Raw genomic sequence first — 15,237 nt, 5'->3', positions numbered from 1 at the left:
GCGCTTTTTCACATGTGTTTTTGTGACTATGAAATACTATTCACAATTTTGACCAGTGTGCAGGTAGGTTTTGAGTAGTGGTGGAGGTGTCCGACCTGTGCAGACTCTTCCTCCAATCGTCTCTTCTCATCTTCAGAGTCCACCAGTTTCTGCTTAGTGATGAGAAGCTCTTTATTGAGCGCGTCAGATTTCTCCTCGGCCTAAAGGAAAAAGGACACACTGTGTGTTAATATATGCACCAGAGGCCACAGGCATGTATGAATGTCACCAACTGCTAAAGCTACCCGCAATTTTTTAAAAACAATCTTTTAAACTAGCTTCAAAAGTGGCAAACTGCCTGAAAGACTTACGTTGTCCAGGTCTTTCCTCAGGGCGATCTTACTGCTGACCAGCTCGTGCGCCAAATCATCGTTTTCCTGTTCCAGACGCATGTTAGCTTCCTGTAGCCGCCGGTTTTCTCTCTACAGAGCAGACACAGAGCGTGAGCATGTGTGACTTAGTCACTGTCTTGTGACAGTCACTATAATGGTTAACTGTGCTAGGAATACGAGGAACCTTGGAGAAGAAACCTGATTAAAAATTGACCAGTTAGAGGGAAATATGTCAGAAAGCAATTAACACACTGACTGGACTTTCAGTCCTCCAGCTATTGTACTAAGAGCCTGTTAAAGAGCAAGTGTGTGTTTGTATTGTGTGTGTGTGTGTGTGTGTGTGTGTGTGTGTGTGTGTGTGTGTGTGTGTGTGTGTGTGTGTGTGTGTGTGTGTGTGTGTGTGTGTGTGTGTGTGTGTTAAGGCCATACATACATAGAAATATTTATAAGTTAATGTACTTAAGTGGAGCATATGACTGAATTTAGGCAATGCAACATAAGTACAAGGAAGTACAGGAATACAATTATTAATAATACAGAGCTGAACAGTACCTGCCCATTTTTCCAACACTGTGGGATATTTCGACTTTCGAGACAACTGTACATAATCATAAAAATGCCTCTATGTGCACATGCGGAAGACAAACATCACACACGTTGTTGTAATTGTCTTCTCATTGGCTAAAAATGTTACAACAAAGACAATGGTTGGCTGTCTAATAGAGAAAATGATAGGCTATACCTCTCAAGACGTCACAAAATCTATTGGCACTGCTTGGATATTATAGTAATAGTAAAACTACCAACCTATTTTGAAAAATTAACTTTGGAGGCAGGCTCAATTGTTTGTGAGAGTCTAATGTATTGTTTTACAACACTCAGATTGCATAATTTCTTGAAGAACGATAATGGAGGGCAGAAAGTTCGGGTGAAAGCTGACATAAACAATGGATAATGTATCAATATTTCATGGACTTAATGCTTTTGTTTTACACTGGACGCTTTTACCCAAGTGTGACGGATTAGATTCATCTCGCGATCGCCATTTCATATCAAAGGTATAAAGTCCCGTTTTGATTTTGCATGTTGTCATTTGTACTCCCGACACAAAGACCACACCCTGCACATCGACAAAAAACCCTTAGACCTTTCAAACATGTTAACATTATAAGACAGTAGTCCATAAAGGTAATGTAAACAAAGGCAAACAAAGTGACGCAAAGCCTGAAGGCGGGTCAATGCGCTTCAAGAGGTTAATAAATGCTTTACAAGTATTTTTCATTGTTAGTTCATGTTAACAAGTGAATAATTGTTAATAGTGAATTTGTGTTTTTTTCAGTGCATTTTTTGTCAAAAGGGAAAAAGAGAAAAAGAGAAAAAGAGCCATCACAAACTCCAACAAATGGATTGTGGGAAATATAAGCATGCATACTTAAAAAAAAAATCAAGAACAGAACTAGCACAAGACCTGGGCAACTTTATATTGCTCTAATTGTGATCTTGCATACTATTTAAGAGCCAATGTTTTGTTGCAGAGAATTCAAACAGCATTTTTACTGTGTGTGTGTGTGTGTGTGTGTGTAGACATTCAACCATGACTGACAGTTCCTAAAGGATCAGAGTAATTCCTCTTGTGCTGGGCTCAGGCTAAAAGTTGACTGGCAGGCAGCCGTTATCAGGAATCCATCTGGCCATTTTTTCATCATCTCTGAGCCCAGCGGTGACCTCGTCTCACATCGCTGCTCATTATAAGAATAAAGCGCATATGCTAATGGCACAAGATACAGGATGGAAATGAGGAAAATGAGTTTGAGGAGAGAAAAATAGTTCTGATTGTGCGGTAAAATGAAATCTAACGCCAAGATTAAACGCATATGGGCAAACACACGTGCACCTTAAAGAGCCATGTAAATATTCATATGCACATAGTCATGAATGCAGATGTGTAAATCTGACAGAAACGCATCATGCGGTCAGACAATCTACCTCATATCTCTCGATGGGCGCCTCTTGCTGTTCCTGTTGCTCTCGAATGGTGTGGTATTCCTTCTCATACTTCTTTAGCTTCTTCTGACTGATCTGTGACATATGAAAAAGACACAGAAGAGGGAATTGAAACAGATGTGGACAAAGTACAACAATCAAAAACGAATACTGATCTAATAATTACTAGTCTATTACTTGTCTAATAACCAATTTTAACATCAAAGCAAAAACTAATACTAGTTTAACTGAGTCTAATAATTAAATCTGTTGATAATATAAAACAATAATATCTCTTCAGAAGACTAGTATTAAATCAGTCGATTTATGGATTACTTTCGTCTTTATAAATGTTTTTGATGTGTGAAGGGTTTGGCTGTGTAGAACTTCAAAAAGATTATTAGAAATATCTACATTTGTGCTCAAATATGACAAGAGCTCGGGGTCGGCGATATGATCAAAGTCCTGACACAAACGTTTTTGTTTTTTATGATAAGAATTCTCAATATAGTTATGTTTTGTGGAAATAAGGATTGTTTTATGCCAAAAATGTAGATGACATTGAAATTTTACAATTCTCAATGCCACTTCTGATACCAAAGCAAAAACTGATACAAGTCCAATTAATATAAATAAAAACCAGGGCGAACATTCAGATTTGCGTAGCGCTGCCGCTGATCCAGAGAGAGCAGTTGTCATGTAAACAGCTTTTCAACCACGCAGTATCATTATTTCTGTATTACAATCATTTAAATCTACACAAAAGTATAAGAATAAAAGTGTTTATATCCGAACTATAAAATGATGTCTACTGTAGCAATCAAAATAGAGTACATCACCTTTTGAAAGTAACTTCATCGTTAGATAGATAACTCTTTTCTTAAGACAAATTCTAATTAATATATTTTTTGAAATAGACTGCTGCAGTAAATTACATTATTTTGTTTAGTAATATATTCAGAATCATGGGAGGATTGTGATCTCTATTTTTAACCAAAAAATGTGATTCACAATTTATCCAGAATCGTGCAGCTCTACTACAGAAACTGAGTAATGAGTCTGTATGAATTATATATACACAATGATTCTTAAAGCTACAAAAGTAATTCAGTCAAGAGTCTTTATTTTTTATTAATATTAAGAACAGACAGCAGCAGGTATATGACGCTGCTGTCACTTTAAGACCTAATACACAGATCCAAGATATTTACACACCCGATTTTTCACCAACTGTTATGTTAATTTAAGATATAACCAACTGTGTTTACGTGAATACATTTTGAATTAAGTTCCCTTTCATTTCTTATAGTACTTGAACAGTTTAAAATAAATTGTAAAGGTTTAAAGATTAATTAAAAGGATAAACTTCTGAGACAATGCAGCACTGCATTGTCACGTGATCTCTACCCGTTGACAAATTTGTACCAGTTTATCAGGTCTACTGGCATATCACCAGCCCTAACAAGACCTTAACAAACTCTTAAAATTCAATCTTATTGGCTGAATTCTATGCAATTTAAATCCGCCTAGGTAAGGCGTACGGTACCACGCAAGTGTTGGTAACTTCATGTCTGCCAGACGGCTCCTTATTTTCAGTTCTTGGTCATTATCTGCTCCACAGTGGACCAGGCTTGATGTAGATAGTCAAGAATAGACTAGCATGAATTCCTCTTGTTGTTTTATGACTTTAAAACTGTGAAAGGACCAAACTTGCCTTAAAAATTTGCTCTAATTATCCATTATCCAAATGTAACAAGATACTAGTGTTCATGCACTTCCCGCACACTGGGCACAAACACACACACCGTGCCACTACCTCATTTTCATCAAATGACCCCATTTCTGTGAGACTGAGCGAGTTATTTTTGTGTGTACAGCATCAGCCGTTTCTCACCAGAAGACCATGGAACCGATGCGAGAGCCGCAGGTACGTGCAGGTTTGTAAATGAGCTCTATTTAGCACTGCGCCATATCTGACTAGCTCTAGGACACAGAACCGGGTCTGTTCCATATTTAATCCGTAATGCTTCCACAGATGAAATGAGATCCATACAAAAGCCCTCAATGTCAAGAGTAGTTCATCAGTCAGCATGTTTTCAGCGACACCCCAGGGAACAATTATGCCTGGATGCAGTGAAATGAAGTGTCGTAGTGTATAAAAGCTATTTTGATCGCAACTGGTGTTGAACTGAGGAAGGGGCCGTGGGCTTCTGATTTTCTAACGCTGGGCCCCTTGTATTGAAAGAGCACAGAAACACACCCAAACTCAGCAGTGAAAGTGAGCTTTCAGTGTTGTGGTGGGATGGCGTGAACGGGGGAAAAAGGAATAAAGGTTGGCTTGTATTTGGAGGAAAAGGAGCTTGACCCAAAAGAAACTCAATCAGTCATGTTTTGATAGCAAAAAGGAACTGATACAGCAATCAAAGTGCACAGGCAGACAGATACAGTGGCATTCAAAAGTCTCAGAACACGCTGAAAATATGGAGATCAATATATAATTTTAAGGGCTTGTTCACCCAAAAATGTAACTGGTTATCACGTTAAGCTTCCGTTTACTTTATTTGATATGCACTATGTATGTGTATTGATCAATGTTTATGTGAATAAAAGGCTAAATTTGTTTATTATACAAAGTGATAGGGTCTCTTCAGAAGACTTGGATTAAACTGCTCCATTCATACGGATCTTTTTTTATGTTGTCTCTATGTACTTTTTGATATGCCGATGTGAAACTCTTGTGAAAAATACAGTAAATGTATAAATTACATTCAGTAGATATGAACAACACATGAGGACAGATGCAATAATGCAGTAAAAACAAGAACCAAGACCTTTGTATCATGGGTCTCTTTTTTACCCCTGCAGTGTCCTCTTCTGGCCAATCCAGAGAATTACATCAACACTCTTAACGCAACACAAATCGCAGATGAATGATCTATTCACACTAAGAACCTTCGGCTTAAATTAAAAGCACATTTACACTATAGAAAAACAGCTCTGGTACCCAGCAGAAGTGCATCCGGGAGGCCTGTCAACTATCATACTATTATAATCACTGCATTTGCCTGTTCTGGGACACAGATGAAGAGAAAAATGCCATTTCATTTGACACTTTTTACATAATATACTTATATTACTTTTTTGGTTTTTAAAAATAAATAAATAGTGCTGTCAAATCGATTAATCGCATCCAAAATAAACGTTTGTGTTCACATAATAAATGTGTGTGTACTTTGTATAATTATTATGTATATATAAATGCACACTCATTCATGTATACATTTAAGAAATATTTGCACGTATATACTGTATATATTATATATTTTTTATAATTTATATTAAATATAAATATTTTATATATAAATAAATGTTTTCTTAAATATATACATGCATGCGTGTATTTATACATACAGTAAATAATAATTATACAAAGTAAACAAACATATATTATGGAAGCAAACGTTTATTTTGGATGTGATGAATTGGTTTAACAGCACTAAAAATAAAGTCAAATCAGCATTTTCTTCTAACGGTTTTCCTTTCTCTGTCATTAAATTCCATGATCTTCACATAAAGAACTAGATAAAAAGCCTGAACATGGTTTGGTTACCTTCATACTACACGCTAGCTCCATGAGCTTCTTGGCATTCTCCTCAGAGCGATAGCGCTTGGGCACTGGCACTCGAAAGAACTTCAGCGCGCCCTCAAAGTCCGCCTGTATCAGGTCATCTTTAGATGTCTGTGGACAGAAAGAGAGCTTTTTAGAATGTTTCTAGATCCAGACAGTATACCTCGCTAAATTAAAAAATAATTAAATCAATGAGTATTCAATATTAATTAATAACAATCCTCCCCACAAAACATAAAATAATAATGAGAAAAAAAAGGGGGGAAAATGCCCAAAAGTGAGCATACATTCAAATTTTCCGTAGCTTTTTGTTACAGGAGGTAGCTATCTATTTAATATAGATCTTAACAACTTCTTGAAAGTGAGAAAAATTGGGGGTAACTTTCATAGTTTTACATTTGTGGATAAAATATTTTCAAATTGCTTCTCAAAAATGAAAAACCCAAACAAAACATCCTGAATGAAGCTCAAAGTCTTTAAATATATAGTTTACAATGAACTGGCAAATGTCTTGCCAAAGTTTTCTTGTTTGATCACAAAGCCAAAAAAGATGTAGGATCTCTGGTTGTGAATCACAAATGTTTTGACAGGGTAGGTCACTGGTAGATTGTCTCTCTTCCTAAAGGGTTGGATGACAGCACTAAGTATCATCTGATCAAAGTGAGTGCTTTTAAATGCACGTTCTTAACCCGATTATGCTTAATCAGCCATGACGTCATGTAAACTCGCTAATCCACTTTCTTTTATCGGAGTAAAGTCATAAACGGCTTAAGCATAAACTGATCATCACAGCTAGATTTCTGCCCCTTACGCCGATTTCGCCCCGCATGTAAACTCATTAACCTGCTTTCTATCGGCTTATTGAAGTGATATGTGTGATATATATGATAGATTTAAGCGCATCCAGACAGAGCGAGAACTTTGCAGTAAGGGAGGAAGAAAATATATAGCAAACTCAGTCTCTTTCTTGACCTCAAAAAATTATAAAAGTGCTCTCATCTCGTGCAGCAGAAGTAGTGGCGGTATTGTCAAAATCTGTAACTGGATGAGAGGATAATATATGACCCGTAAGTTTTACAATACTCTTCTTCTGTGTTTAATGCTTTATTTAACATCACAACCGAACATAACCAATAAAATACTCTAACACCCGGTAAATAACCTGATTTATTAAAAAAGTCTTGTAAATGCGGTTTACTTGAGTTGTCAGGTTATTGGTTTGCATGTAAACCCGGACAACAAAAAGCTGATGATTTTTGTGAGTTATCAGCGCACTGGTGTGCATGTAAACATGCTCAATGTAGTGTAGCTGCCAATTAATAGGTTTGCCAATTACATCTAACATTCTTTTGATATCTGTCACCATGGCGATGAAGCATGGGTGGTTTGCAGGTTATTTTTTAGGAAACAGCACGGACCAGTATATTCATTGTTTCCTTGGTGAAACATCAGAGAAAAAGGTGAAAAGTAGCAACTGATTTCATAAACATTTCCTTACCTTCAATAACGCAAGAGCCACATTGAAAATGACACTGATGCCCTGAAAGAAGAAAACACAAGATTAAGAGGGGACAAAAGGGTCATTCCTATAATGATCAAGTTCATTTTCATGCCCACTTCATGTTTTGTTTTATTAGATCAACTATTTTCAAATATGGATGGAATATGAAAATCATATTATTTGAAAATGGAATTAATTTTAAATAATTTTGGCTTAATTAGATGTTGCCCAGGTGCAGCACTAACTTATTTTTCATATTTTTTTCTTATTTTTAAAATAGTTTCTTTATTTTTCAGGTATTAGTTTTCTTTCTTCTATGGAAATGTTACAAGGTAAACTTGTTGTCTTGTACATTTTAATGACATCATCCTCCCAGAAGTGACAGATTTTGGTGGGACAACACCAGCACAAACATCAGTAGGTATTAGCAATGGTTTGATGAATTCTGTGATGGGTTTTTGGGATCATCTTCATTTGCTTTTTTCATACTCTACATTATGTTACATAAAATTACAGAAATCATTATGATAATATCAAAATGACAAAAGATGTTTAAAAATGACCAAAATCAAGTTGAATCCATAAGATACTAAATAACAGGAAACACCATTAACAGATTAAATTAAAAGGTAAACTGGGTAAAGAGAGCAGGAAAAGAGACAAGTGAGGTAAAGCAGGTAAGAATGAAATGTTACCTCACACAGCAGAAGGTCTATGATGTGAAAGACCATATAAAGAGGGAATTTGGCTGTGAAGAGCGTGAGGAACCACTGGGAGGCGTACATGTGTGCTTCCAAACCCAGGTTCAGGAAGTGTGCGTAGAGGTCTGGAATGCATTCCTACAACACAGAGTAAGAAGTCACTGACAGTACTGGTCTCAGATCATGTGACACTGAAGACTGGAGTAATCATGCTTAAAATTCAGCTTTGCGTCACAAGAATAAATTACACTCTAAAATATATTAAAGTAGAAAACAGTTATTTGAAATTGTAGTAACATTTTACAATATTGTTGTTTTTTTCCCATGTATTTTTAATCAAATAAAAGCAGCCTTGGTGTGCATAAGAATAAGACATTTTCACAACTTCAAACTTTTGAATGACAGTGTATTATTTTGTCTTGTAGGACCGGCAGGCCTTTTTAGAAGACGAAATAGACTTACATTCAATAAGTATTAATATCTTAATATCTTGTGCAGTTGCACTTCTACGGTGAATTGATCTTACTTGAAAGATGGACAAAATATTCTTCTTTTTTATGTAGTGTATTAGTCTTAGTGGACATGTCAGGGACTAATTCTTTGAGAGGAAGAATAGGACATTAGGTTATTTAAACTGCTTATTTAAAATGTGACCTTATTTTGTCCTTACTTTTGCATATTCCGTCATTATTTGTAATCGAATATGTCAACTAATATTTCGTTTCTAAGACTAACCTGCATGAGTCTCTCCAGTTGGAAGAACTTGCAGTGCAGGTCTTCAAAGTTCTGCTTGAAGAGCTCCCTGAGACCGTATTCAAACATGATCTTGACCAGCACGCTGAACGCCTGCTCCTCTGGCATCTGCACCAAAATGAGACCGCAAACAATCATTGATCACAGAGCTCGAAATTAAAAACACATCATGCCACAAATTCCTACAACAGGGAATCTCCACTAGATGGCACCGTCTCTCATCTTAAAAGAAGATGTCACATGCATCCATTCAAACCAAGCAGTGTATTTGCAGGTGCAACTATGCTATTAAATTACATTTTAAATGTTATAGACATTCTTGTTTGAAACCGTTTTGATTCAAGAGTCTGTGACACTCACATGTAGTAGCAGCACTGCAGCTAGGAAGGACTGTCCTTGACAGTAACCAATTTCTTCATCATATACAGAGTATGCCTGCAGGATGGAAGATACAGAATGTTACAGTGGAATTATGGGTAATAATGCTATAAATTGATTGGTAGAAATATAGATTAGTTGAAAATAACTGCTTAATATAATATGATAAATGATAACATAGACAGAAGCGGTCAGTGATGCAATCTTACCAAGAATCATTCACATTTAAAGGGTTAGTTCACCAAAAGATTAAACATTTTCCATGAATTACCATCGTGTCCTTACAAACCTGTAAGACTTCCATTCATCTTCGAAACAAACGAAGATATTTTAAATGAAATCTGAGAGATTTCTGTCCCTCCATTGACAGTCCACTAAACTACCCCTTTGTCGATTCAAAAATGTAATGAAGAGATTGTAAAACTAATCCATATGAATTGAGTGGTTTAGTTCAAATTTTCTGAAGAGACTTGATTGCTTTATATGATGAACAGAATGAATTTAGGCTTTTATTCACATATAAACATTGATCAGAGAACATAAACAGAAGCTCAACCGTACTTGCTTGATGCGCCAACAACCTCATTGGTTCTTGCAGAAGCTAAAACGTGCAGGGCAACACAGGAATGAACCTCATTGGTTCTTGCAGAAGCTAAAACGTGCTGTGTAACACAAGAATGAACCTCATTGGTTCTTGCGGAAGCTCAAACGTGCAGCATAACACAAGAATTAGCCTCATTGGTTCTTGTGGAAGCTCAAACGTGCAGCGCAACACAAGAATGAACCCCATTGGTTCTTGCAGAAGCTAAAACGTGCTGTGTAACACAAGAATGAACCTCATTGGTTCTTGCGGAAGCTCAAACGTGCAGCATAACACAAGAATTAGCCTCATTGGTTCTTGTGGAAGCTCAAACGTGCAGCGTAACACAAGAATGAACCCCATTGGTTCTTGCAGAAGCTAAAACGTGCTGTGTAACATGAGAATGAACCTCATTGGTTCTTGCAGAAGCTCAAACATGCAGCGTAACACAATAATGAATCTCATTGGTTCTTGCAGAAGCTAAAACGTGCAGCGTAACACAAGAATGAACCCCATTGTTCTTGCAGAAGCTAAAATGTGCTGTGTAACACGATAATGATCCTCATTGGTTCTTGTGAAAGCTCAAACGTGCAGCGTAACACAAGAATGAACCTCATTGGTTCTTGTGGAAGCTCAAACGTGCAGCGCAACACAAGAATGAAGCTCATTGGTTCTTGCAGAAGCTCAAACGTGCAGCGCAACACAAGAATGAAGCTCATAGGTTCTTGCAGAAGCTCAAACGTACAGCGTAACACAAGAATGAACCCCATTGTTCTTGCAGAAGCTAAAATGTGCTGTGTAACACGATAATGATCCTCATTGGTTCTTCTGAAAGCTCAAACGTGCAGCGTAACACAAGAATGAACCTCATTGGTTCTTGTGGAAGCTCAAACGTGCAGCGCAACACAAGAATGAAGCTCATTGGTTCTTGCAGAAGCTCAAACGTGCAGCGTAACACAAGAATGAACCCCATTGGTTCTTGCAGAAGCTAAAATGTGCTGTGTAACACAATGATCCTCATTGGTTCTTGTGAAAGCTCAAACGTGCAGCGTAACACAAGAATGAACCTCATTGGTTCTTCTGGAAGCTCAAACATGCTGCGTAACACAAGAATGAACCTCATTGTTCTCGCACGTCAAGCAGGCATGATTGATGAATGTTTATATGTGAATAAAAGCCTTTATGAACTTTTTGAAGCATCAAATTGGTAGTTGCATGGACTGTCAATGGAGAGGCAGAAATCTCACAGATTATAAAATATCTTCATTTGCATCCTGAATATGAATGAAAGTCTTACGAGTTTGGAACGACATGAGGGTGAGTAAATGATGACAGATTTTTCATTTTGAGGTGAACTAAATCTCTCATTCCACCACTGCTCTCAAATCTCATTTGTGATTTTGCATATAACTTGGCATTTTGTGATTATGCAAGTGATTTGTGAGTATGAGATGCAAGAATTTATGTTGTTTAGCTTCACTGATGCCAAACCTAAAGCTACACATCATCATGTGGCAAGTTTGAAAAAGCAGAAGTGCAAATGAGACTGGAGAGCTCGACGGAATGCTTACAGATTGACCTACATACCTTTGAAAACTGTTCAAATGTCAGCTAATATTGTGACAATCACAAACTGCAGTGCTAATAAACTTTGTGAAATGTGGATTGAGAGAACTGAATCACACTGTGTGGTCAATATGAGAAATCTATAGTATGAATGATGGCAGAAACAGTCGCAGAGAGGGCTGGTGAATTATTAAGAGACGCCCCAAAGATGGAAACCCAACCATCAATCTCCTCATTCCCCTCGTCATTTGTGACTTTCATATTAAACCCACTGACCTCATTATTTTAGAGAGACCTGAAAAGTGTTTTGTATTTGTTAAACAGGTGATTCGGTTTACTGAACTTCCACCATATTTATGCTTTGAAAAAGCTGATTGATTGTGGATGTTCAAAACATAAATGAAGATTGTGATACATCTGTATATAAACTCTAGTGCAATCTCAATAAAAAAAATAATAACACGTTTCTGCAACTAATCATGATTAATCACATTATAACATTAAATTTGTAATATACATATTTTATATTGTAATACATATTTTCACATTGAATCTCCACATTAATGTAGAAACAACAAACTTCTCCATCCAAACATCTATACATTCATCATTATCCATTTATCCATCCATATATTCAGCCATCTAGATATCCATCCTTCTATAGCCATTCATCCATCCATGTTTATATCTATCCATCAATTTATCCATCCATCCATCCATTTATCTAACCATCAATTTATCCATCTATCCATTTATACATTTATTTATCGATCCATTCATACATTTATTTATCCATCAATCCATCATCCATATATCCATCCATCCACGCATCCTTCTATATATACATCCATCCACGCATCCATCTATATACAGGGCTCCAGACTGCGACTAAATGGTCGCATTTTGTTACCTTTTTTCCTGCTTGTGCGACTGAATTTGGTTGGAGGTCACACTGGTGCGACCACCGCGGTGCCCGACTGATAAGAGCTGCCATTTCTGTTACATATGAGAAATATCGGACGGCAAACGAAACGACAGCGGAATGGAACCGCGCTACTCGTTTGAGCTGCGTGGACCGTTTATCAGCTCGGAGCAATAATAGACATCGCAGCGCGACACCGTTACTAAACAGCGTTGGGAGATCCAGTGAGAAAGCATTTGAATTCACCACAGTATTAAAAACATCGCTGCTGCGAGACCTAGTGGGAAGCGTTCGGTGCAGATTTCTCTGTTATAAACCACAGATATCAGATTAAACAGAGCTGACATGGAGACCAGGAGAAACATTTTGAAACATTCAGGGGTTTCAGTCCACAAATCATAAACATTCACCATGGATTTAATGTAGTAACACCCCATGGTTTTGTGGAAGAAAAAGTCGAATGTTTTCTCTCTCTCTCTCTCTCTCTCTTTTTTTTTTTTTTTTTTACATTATTCATCTCAGGGTTTGTACAACCTTTTGAGAGTGAAATTCAAGCACTTTCCAAGTGTTTCACACTTTTTCCAGCACTTCAAAGCTCTAAATATTATCCCATTTTAATATTATTTTTAGTGTGATGATTTGTAAAACTAGAAGTTTAAAGGTGCTGGCCACTTTATGGCAAACCCATCCCCCACTATAACCAGTAGATGGTGGCATAGGAGCACTTATTTGACTTATTAGACATTTCCACTCCTTAATATATGGAAAAAAGTAGGATGTCACAGTCTCATGAAAAACTAAAACTTTTCTTCAAATTGTGACTGGATTACACAGAAAACAAGTAAAGAGTGTTCCTTTTAGTTCAGTATGATACTATAGAAGAACAATCGTACATTTAATAAGAGTGGAATGTTACAATTTTCCTTATAAAATGAGTTTTTTGCACATTACTGTTGTTAATAAAAGTTCATTTTTCTGCATAATTCAAGCTCAGCGCTTCACTGTTAAATTTCCAATAAACAAACATGTACTATTATTACTAACTGCACTAATTAACAAAATGCAAAACAATAGTACTTTTATGATTAAATTAACCTTATGATACATTTTCCTCCAGCACCACCAAATCAGGTGCTGGCGCCACCATCTGTAGAACTTAGTGGCCCTGGTGCCACTGCTCTCAAATGTTAGTCTGGAGCCCTGTATTATCAAAGTATGTATTAGTAATACAGTGAAAATTAGTAGATTTGGTTATCATGTTGATTTACGGTGTGCGACCCTACATTTTCTGGTTGTGCCCCTAAAATTTTCAGTTGGGGGCCACTGTGCTCCTAGTGAAAAAAGTTAGTCTGGAGCCCTGATATATCCATTTATTCACGCATCCTTCTATATATCGTCCATCCATCCATGCATCCACGCATCCATCCATCAGTTGCTAGAAAATAAGTGTATGCCTCCATTGGCAACTGGATATCTTGTTTTACAACAGTGTCTTTGTAACATTTCTTATGAGTTTCTAAAAATCTATAAAATAAAATTTAATGAAGAAACTGGAACAATACACAAGTGTACATTTAACTTTTCTTAACGTAACGGTAGGAAATAGATTTTGCAGAGTTGAAGATGCTAAATGAACTGGAGCAGAACAGAGGTGCAGAATCTGAGCTGAGCAGACAAATTGAAAGCAAATGGAAGACAGGTCATCCGCTCACCTTACAGATCTTATAGAGAGAGTCCTGCCCATCACCGCCTGTGTCTTTGAAGTAGTCGTGTGCAGGAAACGTGCGGTTAATGTCACGAGTGATGGCACTGTCCTGCGGAGATTCCTAGTAAAAGACAAGCGAGAGAAACAGAGAAACGCTATCATAAAGGAACAACTAATATCAAAGGGTTTAAAATTATTTTTTTAATTTTTTTTAAAACATCTGCTCACTGAAAGGTTCTTTGTGGATCCCAAAAGGGAGTTTTTTATGGCATCACTGTGAAAACCCCATTTGGAACCTTTGTTTTTATGAGTGTAGTGCCTCAGGATCTGTCAACTGGAACAGGGTGTTCTTATTCCCAAAGAGCAATGTGGACAATTCGAGGTGGAAATGTATGCATGTGTGTGCTCAAGAGCATGTCCTTCAGCATCACAGACACACAGAGTATGTTGAATATCCCAGAAGCACTATGCGTATGTTTGAGTGTCAGAGGTTGTAAGATATGAGATATGGGTCTGTGCGGTCACATGTATGTTAGGCAAACGCTGGAGGGCCCTCTGGCAAAGACCAAAGATCCTAGACCCCTTTCTCAGTTTGCAAGATCATGCACAGCTCAGATGTCTTCAGTCAAAGCACAGCTCTCAGCAGCTCAACTATTACATTATGCTCCCTAAAAAAGCATGTGACGGTACAATTTCTAGCTAAACAATATTTTATAATATACAGGCTTTGAGCCTCAGAGATACTGATTGCCGTTTGTAATCATCGAAGAGACCACTATGGAAACTTTATGGGCTGGTAAAGACAGATTTGGTGCTAGTCTAGCTAGTAGACCAGCATAACCTAACAGGTGAAGTCGGGTAACTATAATGCTCTTTCTGCATATCTCGTACTTCCACATATTCATTCTTGACTTGACAAATTTGAGATTAGGTATTAGAGAGCTACATCAGAGGGGAAGTTCATCAGTGCATAACAAAAAACTTTGAACACAATGAAACCGAACACAATGATTATTCTTCAAAACTTCTCCTTTTGTGTTCCACAGAAGAATGCATTTTCAGCAGTACTACAAATGACACATATCTTTTAGAAACACCGATGAAAAAGCACAGATTTGCCCAGGTGTTGGGAGCAAACATCTAAGCTGT

At 37.1% G+C, this 15,237-nt stretch overlaps 1 protein-coding gene across 3 annotated transcripts in view; it reads right to left on the bottom strand.

Annotated features, from left to right (window-relative positions):
• The window catches only part of rabgap1 (RAB GTPase activating protein 1), a 135,092-nt gene that overhangs the window by 15,481 nt on the left and 104,374 nt on the right, over window positions 1-15,237 (bottom strand). For all 3 annotated transcript variants that reach the window (XM_079804875.1, XM_079804877.1, XM_079804876.1), the window contains 9 exons: window positions 14,096-14,209; window positions 9,298-9,372; window positions 8,920-9,045; window positions 8,179-8,322; window positions 7,481-7,522; window positions 5,965-6,093; window positions 2,358-2,450; window positions 351-461; window positions 96-200 (listed from right to left, as the gene is read on the bottom strand). In XM_079804875.1, the coding sequence (XP_079661001.1) occupies window positions 96-200; window positions 351-461; window positions 2,358-2,450; window positions 5,965-6,093; window positions 7,481-7,522; window positions 8,179-8,322; window positions 8,920-9,045; window positions 9,298-9,372; window positions 14,096-14,209 (939 nt within the window). The remainder of the gene's footprint in view (window positions 1-95; window positions 201-350; window positions 462-2,357; window positions 2,451-5,964; window positions 6,094-7,480; window positions 7,523-8,178; window positions 8,323-8,919; window positions 9,046-9,297; window positions 9,373-14,095; window positions 14,210-15,237) is intronic.

This window comes from Gobio gobio, assembly GCF_949357685.1.
Source record: "Gobio gobio genome assembly, chromosome: 22".
NCBI lineage: Eukaryota > Metazoa > Chordata > Actinopteri > Cypriniformes > Gobionidae > Gobio > Gobio gobio.
This window is presented reverse-complemented; position numbering and strand designations above follow the sequence as displayed.